Here is a 15738-nt window from a genome sequence, read left to right on the forward strand (position 1 = left end):
GCCTCGCTCGGCATTTTGTACCAGCTGAAGAGACTTGATTCTAGACTTCGGGAGACCAGAGAGTAGTGCATTACAGTAATCGAGACGGGAGGTAACAAATGCATGAATTATAATTTCCGCATCCGACTGAGACAGTATTGAACGGATTTTAGCAATGTTACGAAGATGGAAGAAAGCGGTTCTAGTAATTTTCTTTACATGCATTTCAAAGGATAGATCAGGGTCAAATATGACACCTACATTTTTAACTGAGTCACTCTGTGTGATGTGACATTTGTCAATGTTCACAGCAGTTTTTGAGAATAAGTCACGGCATTTAGATGGACCAATGAGTAACATTTCCGTCTTTTCAGAGTTAAGACGTGACAGGTATGCATTTGGTAAGATGTAATTTGAAGAAACAACAGCAAAAATCTGAGGAGCAGTTTAAAAGCCGATACTTATTATTATTATTTTTTAAATTATTATTATTTTTATTTTTTACTCGAGCCGTAAAAGCCATGTCTCTAAAAATAGCCGGACTTCCCATCACTACTACGGGCACGCTCCAACTCACCTTGAATGAGGCGCACGGATACACCAACCAATCCCGTAACCGCAGGTCCGACCATCAACCAATCAGGGGAGAGAAAGTGGGCGGGATTTGCAAGAAGGGGTTTAAGGAGGAGAAGAGGGGGAGGAGGCTTCCTCCTACTCCGGGGCTCTCGTAAACGAGAAGGAGGGGGGAGCGAAAAAGGAGGAGGGGGAGAAGGGAAAAAAAAAAAACGAAAAAAGAGAACGGCTCCGTGTGTGGCGGGCGAGAACGGCGGTTGCAGGTGCTGTGTCTCATCGGGGGATGCGGATGGAAGGACGGGGCATGAAAGAAGGAGAAGGGACCGAGGGAAAGCAGCACACCGGATGCGAGAAGTTGCTTGAAAATAAAGGAGAAGCCAGGAGGGGAGCTCAATAAGGAGGTGCAAGGTCGAATATGAGCGACGGCGTGGCGACAGCTGGCTGCCAATAGTACTATCATTTTAGTACTATGAATTTAGTACTATGATTTGGTATGTGGCCACTCTGATAGCAAGTGTTTTCAGCAGCAGAGGAACCGCCGCTCAAGGTGAGTCGAAGTGCAATCTAATATTGCATTTTTGCACACTGCGTGAGAGCGAGAGAGAGAGAGTGCACGAGAGAACGTCCTGCAGACATGCATTCCCCCCTTTTCCTTGCGCGAGATTTTTCCTCCTTACACACAATGGATTAGTCTGAGAAAAGCGTGCATGTGAGGGGTGTGACCGTCTGAAGCACCCCCCTTCTCGAAGGATGGAGAGAGGAGCTAAATAATGCATCGGGTGGATGCACGCGTGTAAGAAAATGCCTCTCGTGTATTTTTTCCTCTCTGCGAGAGCAGTAGTCCATGTGCATTGACAGATGCACTTACTTAACCTTGCTTTTCCATTCATGTCCAGATGAGGGAGACAAGCGGTTGCCTGGTAACTGATCCCAGCCGGTTAGCTCCCCTCCCACCCCTGAATCCTGCAAGCGTCCCCATCCTGGTCCAAAGTGGTGCTAGCACACGTCTGGCGTGGAGTCTGAGAGGAAAGAGAACGGGGGAGGAGGGAGGGGTGGAGCGTGTGTCTTTGAGGCGTTTGTGAGTCGGCTTGGCTTTGCTGCAGCGAGGGTGACAGACTGGCGGATTTCCTCAAAGAGCCACCGGGTCTTTTTACATGCAAAAAAAAAGGAAAGTGGCAGGTGGTTATTTGAAGGAGGATGCAGAGACAATTGACAATGTGACAATCAGTTTGGGCTTTCATGCATCTTTGATAGGAAAGCAACACAATTCAAAAGTTGATGAATGCATTGTAATTCGATATTGAATTCTTAATATTATTTGAACCTCAGTCAGGGTTGGGTAGGGTTACTTTAACTGGATTACTTTCAATTACTTTTGGATTACTCCAATACCAAATATGCTAATAAAAGACAAAATAATCCAAATATGAATAAAATGATGACTCACAACACGTGGTAAGCTTTCTCTCCTGGCTTTGATCTCCGGCAAAACTAACATAGAATGCGACAGAAACAAAATGAAAATAAATCCAAACAGCTTGCCAACATCATTTTTGCCGTTCCATATATTCCGTTACTCCCCAAGCCTGCACAAAATTGAGTCATTTTATTCATATTTAGTTTCTTTTGTCTTTTATTAGCATATTTGGTATTGGAGTAATCCAAAAGTAATTGAAAGTAATCCAGTTAAAGTAACCCTACCCAACCTCGGTGTGTGTGTTTCCTCTGTATTATGTCTTTATAGTATTTTTTTGGGGTACAGAATTTTGAGTTGCAATTTGTTCCCCGAAAAGTGCCATAGCCCTTAAACACAAAGAGTCTCAAAGTGCTGCACGGACCACAGATTACTGCAAACTAAAGACTATTATGACACCATCCCCTGATCTAAAACCCGTATCCAATTCATTAAAACCTTCTTTTTTTCAGTACCTTAAGCGGTAGAGCGGTCGTCTTGGGACCGAGAGTTGAATGTCGAAGTGACTTTGGGTTATTGGTGTGTTAGTGTGTGTGTGTATGGGTAAGTGTGAAGTAGATTGTGAAAAACACTTTAGGGCTTCTGTTTTGTAGCACACACTCCTTTCTAAGCAACAACGACCTCTAGTGGTGAATTATAACACACTAACACTTGAAAAAAGGGATCAAGGGCGTCAGTACTTTGTTATTTGTCATCTATATTTGAATTCAGCTCCATGCTAACTATGTTAGCATCTCCTATGTAAAATCTCTATTTTTCTCAATATGTGTCAAAGATGTTTCTTGACACGAACGTCCCAAAATGGAAGATTATATTTCAACTTGTAAGTCAAAAGCTGGCAAGTCAGAAAATAGGTCAACTTCCTCTGCATGATTATTTTTTTTTCTTGTAGCAATCTAAAAGCCAAGTTAGCCAGCGACTCTTTGGGAATGGAATTAGGTTCGTACGAATGCTTGAAATCCTTGAAAACGCTTGAATTTTGGGTGAAGTGTTTGACAAAGCTTGAAATTGATGCCCTTTCCAGGTTTCTTGGCAGTCTGACTCTATAGACCATGCAATACATAGCGGGAAAAAAAGTGCTTGAAAATGACGCTGACATGTTTGCTCTGGTGGCTGGTCATTATAGCGTTGTCATGTGAATTGTCACCATTGCATACTGGTCCCACCAGAGAGGACAGCTCTATTTACAAAATCGTCTCCTTTGGCTCGGCTCCCAAAAGGCCCCTAAGATTTTTATTTTTATTTTTCTTGTCAATGATAAATTATCAATAATAGTAAAACTTTATACACCAAAGTATTTTCTAATTAGAAGTTTCTTATGTTTTGCAGAAACATAAGTAAAAAATTTACAGATCTACAAAAGCAAACTGTAAAATACAAAATAATTTTAAGTCAAACAACAACACAAAATCATTGAAAATGCAAAAAAAAATATTAACTCTTCAGTGCTATAAAAAAATAATAAAATGCACAAAAAAATGTACAACTCTATTTCAACCAATTCAGACACCGATCCTCTGAAAATAACGAAAAAAAAAAAAATACAAGTAAAAACAAGGAAAACAAAAAGCAAAAGATCATCAGTTTTTAAGAGTGAAAGATTGAATGCACCCAATCAATATCATAAAAATGAGTCCTAATTTTTCTGCTTTTTATACATACAATACCCTCTTTTTTTTGTCTTCCGTAACAAACTAAATTATTCCTCAACACGTATAGATGTCATGATTAACGATGTGATACACCTGTGCCCGCTCCTTTGGCGCCAACTGCCTCGGACTCTGATTGGCTCCCTGTCCCTATTTAAACCCACTCCTTTCTGTCACCTGTTGTCAGTCCGTCTGCGAACCTCAGTTTCACTAGGCAAGCCTTTTTTCGACCCTGACTCCCACCTGTTTTTTGCTCCCGGCTTCGACCCGTTTTTGATCCTGACCATGTCCACTCTCTCGTCGAGGCTTTCGAACTCTTTTTGTCCCCGACCACGTCTACTCTCCTTTCTTGGCTTACAACGGGCTTCTGACCCCGACCACGTTTTTGCTCTCCTGTCCCGGCTACTGACCCATTTCTCCGTTCCCGACACCGCCATCGCTCGCCACGGAAGGTCCAATTCCGCGTTCAGAGCGACTTGCCTCCCGCGCCTAGCGAACACCCGATCGTGGGCGCAGCCCTTCCTCTTTCCTTTACTAAATCTTGTGAGAAACGTAATGCAATTGGGTCCTGTTTCCGTTCTGGTCCTGACAATAAAGCCCTCGTGTTTGTAAACAAGTGTGATGTAACCAAGTGGCACATGCCTTGTTGGAGTAGAGTGGCAGATATCATGTCAGTCTATAGCAACCCATTGACAAAAAAGGATTGTAGATCTCAGATAGGAAACGCTCGAAATAACTGTAGCATGTGCTAGCAGCAAGATAACAACTTTATTTTAGCTATCAAAGTCAACAAAAAAATAAATCCTTTGATGGGCGCGGGAATTCTCCCTTTGAAGGTACCGTAATTTCTGCACTATAAGGCGCACCTAAAAGTCTTAATTTTTTTCAAAAACTGACCATGCGCCTTATAATACAGTGCGCCTTATATATGGATCAATATTAAGTCGCAAAGTCTTGCAACTAATGCAACAGCCGCCGACTAGATATTCCCCCGAACGCCAAGTAGTCCGCGGTGTATGCTGGGATTTATATACCGGCGTTTCATTGGCTAACCAATGTGTCAATCATCATTTGAATCGATCACTATTGGCTAAAGTTATTCGGAGGTAAAGGGGGCGAATCCTTTTTATCATTTACAGGCTCGCATAGGCTAAAGGGGCAAAACAAACCCTGCAATTGGCCGAAAAAGATGAATGTGAATAGCATGTTTGGTTGTCTAGATGCATAGAGGAAACATGTTTTACCATTCTGTATTTGTAAATATTTGACTCTCCTGGATTTACTACACTCACGGATATAAGAGGACCATGGTTGCACATTATTATTGAACGCAACGACTTCGCTGAGCTACTCCGGCTATATATTTTCCCAGTATCTTGTTTCAGAGTGATATCGATGTTTCTGTGATGGGTCTTTTTTAAAATTAAACTCAATTCCAAGTGTTTATTGTCATATGCACAGTAAAGTTGAGAGCGAAAAAGAAAATAGAAACTAAGGAATGGTTGGCATTTCTTGAATCCCAAGACTTTAACCTTCCGAAAGATATTTGGAACGATGCATTTGAGTGACATCGTACGGACACCGCATCCGCACGTGTTCTCGACACGTATTTGCTTCTTTGCAAGCTTTGGGAATGTTAAGGGGGTAATAAGTTGGACTGAACTATCTGACTGTTTTGTCCACGTTCCCATTGTAGCGCCTTATAATCCGGTGCGCCTTATGTATGGAAGATATAGGACCAAAAACTATTTTTTGGGGTGTGCCCTATAACCCGGAAAATATGAAAAATTGTCCTTAAATGTGCTTGAATTTGTCCTTTAAAACGTGTACGAACCCTCAAATTTAGTCGTACCAACAGTATGGCGTGGTGTGTTTTGCAAATTGGCCAACGATACCCTTTAAGCCTTAGGACAAGTCGACTGCCGAGCATCTGCGCCTTTTTTTTCTCATTCTTCCTCAGTATCGCACGCTTGTGTGCATTCACTTGAGCGTGCAACACATGCAGATCTCTCGATTTATCGGAGAAAGGCTTTCTAGACGCTCACTGGATGCTCATGGTTGAATACGACAGATATGGATTTTTCAGAGAAGTCCAGGGAATTACAATTACTGGGTTTTTAATGAACTATTTTTTTAAGTGTGTAATATTTAGTGCCTCCTAGTGGTACAAAAAGACATTGATTTGAATACTAGGCAAAAATCCCTGAACTATCGTGCATAATTCGGGAAATTTTTATTTCTTTTACATAGTGGAATCCCTGCCGAAGGTTGCTGACATGTTTGTCTGGCAACTTGCTGCTACGCTGTAGTCCGTGGCACTGGTTTTAGTTCGCATTCTGTCACGACCAGCACACAGGGTAGACCCAATCGTGTAACGTTTTTTCACAATTTTATTGAAAGAAAGAGGAAGGGCAGCGTCCGCGATCCGATGCTCACTGGACGCGGGAAGCAAGTCGTTCTCGCACTCGGATTGTGATCCAAATACGGAAGTGGATCTTCCGTGGTGGGCGATGACGGTGTCAGGGATGCAAAAACAGGTCAATAGCTGGGACAGGAGAGAAAAAACGTGGCCGGGGTCAGAAACGAGTCGTAAGCCAGGACGGGAGAGTAGACGTAGTCTGGATCAAAGCAGGTCGTAAGCCGGGACAGGAGAACAGACGTGGTCAGGATCACAACATGTTGTAGCTGGAGACAGACTGGAGCAAAAAGGGGATAGGTGGGAGTAAGGGTTGATAAAGGCTTGCCTAATATACACTGAGGTTCGCAGACGGACTGACAACAGGGGATTTATAAGACTTGACAATGTACCAGGAACTAGGGGCAGCATCGCGGCGCAGTGGTAAGATCGAACCTTCTGTGTGGAGTTTGCATGTTCTCCCCGTGCTTGCGTGGGTTTCCTCCGGGCAATTTGGTTTCCTCTCACGTTCCAAAAACATGCATGTTAGGTTAATTGACAGGTCCAAATTGTCCCTAGGTGTGAACGAGCGAGCGAATTTTCTGTCCCTGTGTCCCCTGCCCACTGCCCGAAGATAGCTAGGATGGGCTCCAGCACCCCCGCGACCCTACTGAGGATAAGCGGTGCAAATAATGAATGGGTGGATGGATGGATGATTCAGATATTTTCTATGCCAGCAAAGAAGGCCTTGTAGTCCCTGATGTCCCACCAAACTCACTGTGTGTCGCCCCCATTGTTTCTATCAAAACAAAAGAATAATAATTCTTATGATGAACTGTGTGGAGTTTGCATGTTCTACCCGTGCTTGCGTGGGTTTCCTCTGGGCACTTCGGTTTTCTCGCACATTCCAAAAACATGCATTTCAGGTTAATTGACAGGTCAAAATTGTCCCTAGGTGTGAATGAGTGGGTGAGTTGTCTGTCTCTGTGTGCCCTGCAATCGTCTGGCAACCAGTTCAGGGTGTCCCCTGCCCACTGCCCGAGGATGGCTGGGATGGGCTCCAGCACCCCCGCGACCCTACTGAGGACAAGCGATATTTTTTATGCCAGCAGAGAAGGCCTTGTAGTCCCTGATGTCCCACCAAACTCAAAACAAAATAATAATTCTTATGATGAACTGTCCGGTTTGTAGAAAGAGGTGGGGTTTTTAAAAGCATATGGTCCGGCAGACTGGAGGTCACATCAACAAAGTCAATGTTGATTTTGGCAAGTAGTCAAGGTGAAGCAGCAGAACGCTCCGGTGGCACCATAAGCGATAATTAAGTGACACCGGCAGAATGTCGACGTTTGAAGAGGACTATTTTCAGCATTGCTTTGCTGTTGGGTAGGGTTGGGTGGGGTTACTTTAACTGGATTACTTTCAATTACTTTTGGATTACTCCTATACCAAATATGCTAATAAAAGACAAAATAAACTAAATATGAATAAAATGATGACTCACAACATGTGGTAAGCTTTCTCTTCTGGCTTTGATCTCCGCCAAAACTAACATAAAATGCGACTGAAACAAAATGAAAAGAAATCCAAACAGCTAGCCGACATTATTTTTGCCGTTCCATGTATTCCGTTATTCCCCAAGCCTGTATTGGAGTAATCCAAAAGTAACTGAAAGTAATCAAGTTGAAGTAACCCTACCCAACCCTGCTTAAACCTTAACTATGAAAAACACAGAAAACAAAAACTAAAACATTTATAAATTTTCGCTATTTTGAATGGTGACATTATCCCAAAAAGAGCAAAAAAAACCGCTTCATTCAAAGTAACAGCGTTGTAACGGCAGGAGAAAGTAATGAGTTAGATTACCCCGTTACTGAAAAAATAACAGGGTTATTCCCAACACTGCTGATGGATTGATTTGGCCTTCTTTTCTGCCTGCCAGGCATGACGCAGCAGCAGGCCAGGTAGGGAGAGTTGCCTGTCAGTCACACCAGCAGGGTTGGGTGGGGTTACTTTAACTCGATTACTTTCAATTACTTTTGGATGACTCCAATACCAAATATGCTAATAAAAGACAAAAGAAACTAAATATGAATAAAATGATGACTCACACCACGTGGTGAGCCTTCTCTCCTGGCTTTGATCTCTTTGATCTCCGGCAAAACGAACATAAAATGCGACTGAAACAAAATGAAAAGAAATCAGAACAGCTTGCCGACATCATTTTTGCCGTTCCATGTATTCCGTTACTCCCCAAGCCTGCATAAAATTTAGTAATTGTATTCATATTTAGTTTATTTTGTCTTTTGTCAAACGTCGTTTGTTCTTACAATTCTTTCACAAGATATCCATTTCTTTTTATTTCCTGACATATTTTGTCGCATAATATTAACATTTTTGGGGGCTTATTTAGTCGGTTGTAAGATACAGAACAGTACTTAATCACATTTTTTAGTGAAAGTGCAACGTTGGCAATAAGATTTACTTGATATAATTGGAAATTATTTGAATGCAACACAAACTTTTTCTTCTTTTTTCCGTGTTTTTTTTTCTACTTTTTTTTAATTCCTTTAAAAAAATCTCATTGTGTTTATTTTTTCCGAGCTGTTATTTTTTTCTTTTTGTTCTCTATTTACTTTTTTCCTACATTTCTTTCTTTTCTTTTTTTCTGGCTTTTTTCTAAATTTTTTACTCCTTTTTTCTCTTCCTTTTGTTTCTTTTTATCTCAGCTTTTCACTACTTTATCATTTTGGTATTTTTTTCTTTTTTGTTCTATTCCCCCCCTCCTTCAAGTCATTTTGTGCATAATTTTACACAATATTTGGTCATGTTGGGATCAAAGAAGCAAAAACAACCCGAAGAGCCGGTTACTTTTAGTGAGCCGAGCCAAAGAAGCCGGTTCCCCTACAAACTCTACTAACTTTACTCAACTTCGTTCTCCTTCGACTCAACTTCAAAATACCGCATTTAGGACACAACGTCAGGGGAACCCGTGTATTTTGACCTTCATGCACTGTAACTTTGACTTAAGTCGCTTCTTAATTAGTAATTTTGAGCCCTGATTTTTGTGCGCTGGCTAGAACCCCTGGGAAACATGAAAATCTGCTAAGTAGCGACACCCCTTCAGACAGAATTTACTTTTCCATTCTGACGATGGTTTTATTTTTCTCGTTTACGACCCTTTTTGCGTCCTCCGAGAATGATATTGAGGCAGTTTTACGGATATTAGTCTTTTCTTTCATGATATAGCCAACGGTAGTTTCATTAAGTCCATATTTTCCAGCTACCGTCAGGAAGCAATTTCCCGATTTCGACACGTCCAATAGCGTCACTTTTTCATTCTTTTATTCGCATTTTTCGCCTTTTCTTCGGTTTGGTCGATGCAGGAGGGGTTTTACAAACTTTTGAACTTTAACTACACCGTGAGAACGCAAATTCTTCTCACCGCGATCTATACACAGACTGGAACGCAGAGCAGGGGTATGAAAGCTGCTTGGGTGATACGAATCAGCCAATCGGCATACAAGATCTTGAGGGGTGCTAGCCAATCGGATTGAATCTTGGCTGTCTGAAACGTTCCTCAGTGGTGCAGGAAGCATCCATCCATCCAGTATCTGTAGAGATTATCCTCAGTAGGGTCGCGGGGGTGCTGGAGCCCATCCCAGCTATTTCGGGCAGTGGGTAGGGGACACCCTGAACTGGTTGCCAGCCAATCGCAGGGCACACAGAGACAGATAACCATTCACTCGCTCAGTCACACCTACGGACAAATTGAACTGGCCAATTAACCTTAAATGCATGTTTTTGGAATGTGGGAGGAAACCGGAGTGCCGGGAGGAACCCCACGCAAGTACGGGGAGAACATGCAAACTCCACACTTTAGATCTCATGACCTCAGAACTGTGCAGCACACGCGCCAACCACTGCGCCACCGTGCTGCCCCGAAGCATTTTTATTTTATTCTCATCTCATCTCATCTCATTAGCTACACCGCTTATCCTCAGTAGGGTCGCGGGGGTGCTGGAGCCCATCCCAGCAATCATCGGGCAGTGGGCAGGGGACACCCTGAACTGGTTGCCAGCCAATCGTAGGGCACACAGGGACAGACAACTCACTGGCTCATTCACACCCAGGGACAATTTGGACCGGCCAATTCACCTGAAATGCATGTTATTGGAATGTGGGAGGAAACCGGAGTGCCCGGAGGGAACCCACGCAAGCACGGGGAGAACATACAAACTCTGCACAGGAAGTCTGGAGCTGGATTTGAACCCACGCAGGAGGTTCCCAAGACATGAACTGTGCCCCACATGCGCTAACCACTGCGCCGCCGTGCTGCCCCGAAGCATTTTCATTTTATTCTCATACTTTTTAAATTAATTTTTAATTGTAATTGAATATTTTTTGACTCGCGAAACAGTGAACCAGCAGTAACTGAAGTGCGAGAGCAAAATGTGAAGGTACTTTATCAATACAGCCGTTTACAACAATCCTTTTCTTGTACCACAGTGCTTTACAGTAGATATGAGAAGCAATAAGTAAAACCAAAGAGAAAAAAAAAATACAAAAGGATCGAATAAGATCAAATAAAGTACTACAAGCCATCCTGAAGAAGTGTTTTAATAGCCTGGATTTAAAGAGAAAGAGATGAAAATAAATAAAATAAGTATCTTCATATTACTGAGTGGGCAGCACAGCGGCGCAGTGGCCAGCGTGTGTGCGGCACAATTCTGAGGTCATGAGATCGAACCTCCTGTGTGGAGTTTGCATGTTCTCCCCGTGCTTGCGTGAGTTTCCTCCGGGCACTCCGATTTCCTCCCACATTCCAAAAACAGGCATGTCAGGTTAATTGGCCGGTCCAAATCGTCCCTAGGTGTGCATGAGTGAGTGAATTGTCTGTCCCTGTGTGCCCTGCGACTGGCAGGCAACCAGTTCATGGTGTCCCCTGCCCACTGCCTGAAGATAGCTGGGATGGGCTCCAGCACCCCCGCGACCCTACTGAGGATAAGAGGTGCAGTTAATGGATGGATGGATGGATGGATGGATATTACTGAGTCTAAAAAGCCATCCTAAAGAAGTTGGCCTGGATTTAAAGAGGCAGAGAGTCAAAATAAGACACATCTCGACTAGGGCTCGGTCACCCCAGCGTTCATATCAGGAGTAGGGAACCTAGATAGATAGATAGATAGATAGATACTTTATTCATCCCCGTAGGGAAATTCACACTTCCAGCAGTCTACCCCGTTGTTTATTAACAGATTAACATGATGCCCTAGGGGTGCTTGTAGCGGAGTGGATGACGTCACGCTAGTCCAAAAGTTCGACATCCCCGCGGCAGATGGAAATCTTTTCTTTGTGAAAATCCAGGGATACACCACCTCGTGTTAGCAAGTCCGCCTCCTCTCCGATTCCCCCCGGCTTTCGTGTCTCTGTTTAGCGGCGTTGAAGCCGGATTGCTCCGGGTAGCTCCGGGTGGCTACACGTTAGCGTCCGTAATGCTAAACGTGAGCCACGTTTCCGCAAAACACAGCAACTGCGCTCCCTGTGCGCTTCGATGTTTTCCACCAGCACTCGATGATCTTATTTGGTCGTGAGTTCGCATTTACCATGATTACGGATGGAACCGAAGACTTATAACGCCGCTAGCCGCTTCGCTAGCTCCGGCTCTTCTTCCACGATAGGCCCCTTCCTTACGCCGGCACGAGAATTCTTCAGGGCAAGGAGTTGATTCCTTGATTAGACGCATTTTTGTGCGCTAAAACCCATGTCCATAGGATAGAAGTAATCCATAGTGTAGTTGTCAAAATGGGAAGAAAAAACACCGAAGATAGGAGCAGACAAAAAATCAATAGGGCAGCTGCTGGAAAAGGCAGCCGCTCGTGGCAGCGCCGCTTTGATCTATGGCTCGGGAGCCATATATGGCTCTTTTCATGAGAACACATGGCTCCGAAATAAAATGTAACAATTGCACATCTCTCTGTGGCGTTTCAAAGTCAAGTGATTTCATCCTGATTTTGGCCCATATAAAGCCGAAGCAACTTAATGCAGAAGTTCGATAAGAAACCTTTCAAATTGATAAATAAAAACGCTGGCAAACGACTTTGATTGGGTGAGCAGTACAGGTGGGCGGATCCCTGCACACAGCGCAAGGCACTTCCTTCTCTCTCTCTCGCTCAGTGCAGTCTACACCCAAAGTGAATATGACGATATGCTTATCGTTTGCAGTAATTTGTGACATTTTTACTAAAGAACTTTGCATGCACATTGTTTTAAAACTGATATTAAGGACAAATTTCATGGAAAAATAATGCCTCAACACTCTTAACTGAAGGTGGAAGACAGATTGTAAATGGCATATTTACATTAATGTGGGAGACAGGATTTGGTATTATTATTATCTCATACATTTGATTAAATCATCAAATGACACACAGTGAAATCAAATGTGCTGAAGAATTAGCTTTTGTGTAGAGAGCGTGTTTGGCAGTTTTTTTAATTGTGTCTGAAAACATATGTTGTGGCTTTCTTAATTTCTTTTTAAAACACTTTTTGCTTTTATAGCTCTTTGGATCAAAAAGCTTCCTAACCCCTGGTTTATATTTTGACCTGGGATCTTGCAGCACAAGTTGGTCCTTGGACCTCAAAACTCCACAAGGATTGCCAACAGTTCAAAGCTCAGATAAATATGATGAGGCAAGGCTGTTAGGAGCTTTAAACGCCAACATAAAAAGTCTTAAATTGATTTTAAAAACCGGGGTAGCCAGAGAGTTGCATGTCCTGCATGTATTGGAGGTTTCTCTTCTCCAGTCGATGCACATTTTCAGCTTGTTAGCAATCAGTAAAGTACAGGTGATTGGAATTACCTGAGAAATTACCAGAGAAACTCCAAAACATGCAGGACATGAGGCTCTCAAAGGACCGGTTGGCCACCCATGCTAATAAAGGACGGAGAACCAATGAAGGAAGTGAAGAACAGGAGATATGGAGATTCTGGACAAGTTAAAGGCGAGTGAGAGACAACTGGGAGAGGTTAACATAATTGCAATAAGCTAACCTTGATTTTATGAAGGCATGTAAAGGTTCTTCTAGGTCAGGACAGTTTTCAAAACAATTGAACTTTTGAAGCTGAAAGTGACCAGAATGGAGATGGGACCCACTTGCGTTGCGTTTCTCACAAGTTTTATTGGAAGAAAGAGAAAGGGTTGCGCCCACGATCCGGTGGTTGCTGGATGCGGAAAGCAGGTCGCTCTGATCGCGGGAGTGGATCTTCCGTGACGAGCGATGGCGGTGTCGAGGACGGAAAAATGGGTCAGTAGCCGGAACAGGAGAGCAAAAACGTGGTCAGGGTCGGAGGCGAGTCGTAAGTCGGGAAAGGAGAGTAGGCGTGGTCGGAGACAAAAGAGGTCGGAAGACGGGACGGGAGAGTAGACGTGGTCAGGATCAAAAACGGGTCGGAGCCGGGGGACAGACAGGACCAAAAACATTTAGCAGTCAGGGTCGAAAAAGGCTTGCCTAGAGTTAACTGAAGTTCGCAGACGGACTGACAAAAGGAGACGGATAGGAGTGGGTTTAAATAGGGACCGAGAGCCAATCAGAGTCCGAGGCAGTTGTCACAGGTGATGCATATCGGTAATCATGACAGAAAGAAGCCTGTCCTGTTAAAAGTCACACCCAGGTTTCTGACAGTCAATGCCACTTAGAAGGCAGGGTGCCAAGGATGGCCGTTACAGAATTCCCAAACAAAATATATAGAATTTTGTCTTCGTTTGAATAAAGACGATTTTGAGCCAACCACTGCATTATCTCAACAATACAATCCAACAAAGAACATTGATCGTTACTGTTCTGCTTAACTGGCAGGTAGATTTGCAAGTTGTCTGCATAACAATGAAAAGAAAGGTTGTGTCTGGCAATACTTGACCCAACAAAAAGAGTATAAGGCCAAGAATAGATCCTTGTGGAACACCACAGGAGAAAGGGGCAGTGGTAGAGGACAGATTAGACAGATAACCTAGTGTGTCTCTGTACACACGTATAAAATATACTATGCATGTCATCAAAACCGCATTGGCTTAAATGTTACTTGAATCTTACCGAGGCGAGTCAGACTCCGTTTCGTTCAACTATCTATTGGTTGCTTTAAATGTTTGTGCATCACTGAGGTACTGCCATGATACGCGAGGTCTGCTTTTTAACATTTGCAAGTAGTCTTTTTTTTCACAGTATCCAGGCCAAAGTGCTCCCAAACTATAGTTTTCGTCATGCGTACTCAGGGCTCTAGCAGATCTTTGAAAAGTCCTAAAAGGCATTGAATTCATTATTCTAAACAATAAAGCCTTAATTGGTAATAAAATGTCTTATATTCGACTTTCAAAGGTCTTAAATGTGAACATGATATATTATTGAAACGAAACATTCATTGTTTCGTGTTTTTGTAATAATTCACCAATTTACTCTCGTGGCAAAATTGCGTGACACCAATAACTGTCAGGACCAGAACCAAGACAGGACCCACTTGTGTGTGTTTCTCTGAGTTTTATTAGGAAGAAGGGAAAGAGTAGAATACAGGATCCGTAGATCGTTGATCGCGAGGAGCAGGTTACTCAGACGCTGAAGTGGTATTTCCATGGCGAGCGAAGGCAGTGTCGAGAGCGGGGGAAAACAGATCGATGGCCGGGACGGGGGAGCAAAAACGTAATCAAATTCAGAAAAGGGGTCGGAGCCGGGAAACAGCCGGGAATCAGAACAGAAGAGAGTCAGGGTCGAAAAGGCTTGCCAGGTTTGAACTGAGGTTCGCAGACGGACTGACAAACGGTGACAGGAAGACGGGGCTTTAAAAAGAGACAAGCAGCCAATCAGCATCCGAGGCAGTTGGCGCCAAAGGAGCAGACTCAGGTGCCTCGCATCAGTAATCATGACATAATGGAACTATCAAAATGGTGATGCGGTTTCAGTCGGGCCTTTTAGAGCAGACACATGTCTTAGGTCTACGCAAAATACACATAGTAATTCTGGACAGAGACGTTTACGTTGGAGTATAAAAAAGTGTAAATTTAATGAGAAATGGCTGTCCACTGAAAGTTTTTTTTGCCATGGATAAAAACTGTGCAGGGTAATGAGTATGAGGCTCAATGTATGTACATTTGTGTTTTTTTTTGCTGACTTAGTCTTGAATTTGTCTTGAAAAGGCATTAAAAAGTCTTTAAAAAGTCTTGAATTCAACTTCCATAAGCTGTAGTAACCCTGGTACTTGATGTTGATGCTGTTATTTCTGTATGTTACCACTTGAGACATAGAGTGACTCTCAATAGATATTATATTCAGGTAGAGATGCCTCACTCTTTTGAAAAAAAAACGTCGACAATGGCATTCATTCTCGCCTATTTCTGTTATCGATCCTTTTTAACTATGTCGACTAATTGTTGCGGCCCTACATGGACTTTGGTTGTGTTTGAGTAGTTGGACAGACCGCCAGTCACCTTCGCAAAGACGTCCTGAGAGATTTGAGATTGTGCCACAGATAGATCGATCCCTCTGACTTTTTCATTTTCTGTCTGGGACATTGTGCGAGTCTGGATTTAGTGCACTCATGCATTTGTTTCAAGTTACTAAAGAACAATCTGATAATCAACATTGAAACGTTTAATCAATCCACTCCTTCCTTAGAACTT

General features: G+C 43.1%; 1 protein-coding gene across 4 annotated transcripts in view; it reads left to right on the top strand.

Moving 5' to 3' along the window:
* Positions 1–759: 759 nt before the first annotated feature.
* Positions 760–15738, top strand: part of igsf9ba (immunoglobulin superfamily, member 9Ba) — a 130068-nt gene continuing 115089 nt past the window's right edge. For 3 of the 4 annotated variants that reach the window (XM_088345384.1, XM_088345386.1, XM_088345387.1), the window contains exon 1: positions 760–1099. In XM_088345384.1, coding sequence (XP_088201510.1) covers positions 1036–1099 — 64 coding nt within the window. In that variant the 5' untranslated portion in view covers positions 760–1035. The remainder of the gene's footprint in view (positions 1100–15738) is intronic. The other variant, XM_088345385.1, reaches the window with a different exon arrangement.

Source organism: Urocampus carinirostris, chromosome 10 (assembly GCF_059441175.1).
Source record: "Urocampus carinirostris isolate Australia breed hairy pipefish chromosome 10, RoL_Ucar_1.0, whole genome shotgun sequence".
Lineage (NCBI taxonomy): Eukaryota > Metazoa > Chordata > Actinopteri > Syngnathiformes > Syngnathidae > Urocampus > Urocampus carinirostris.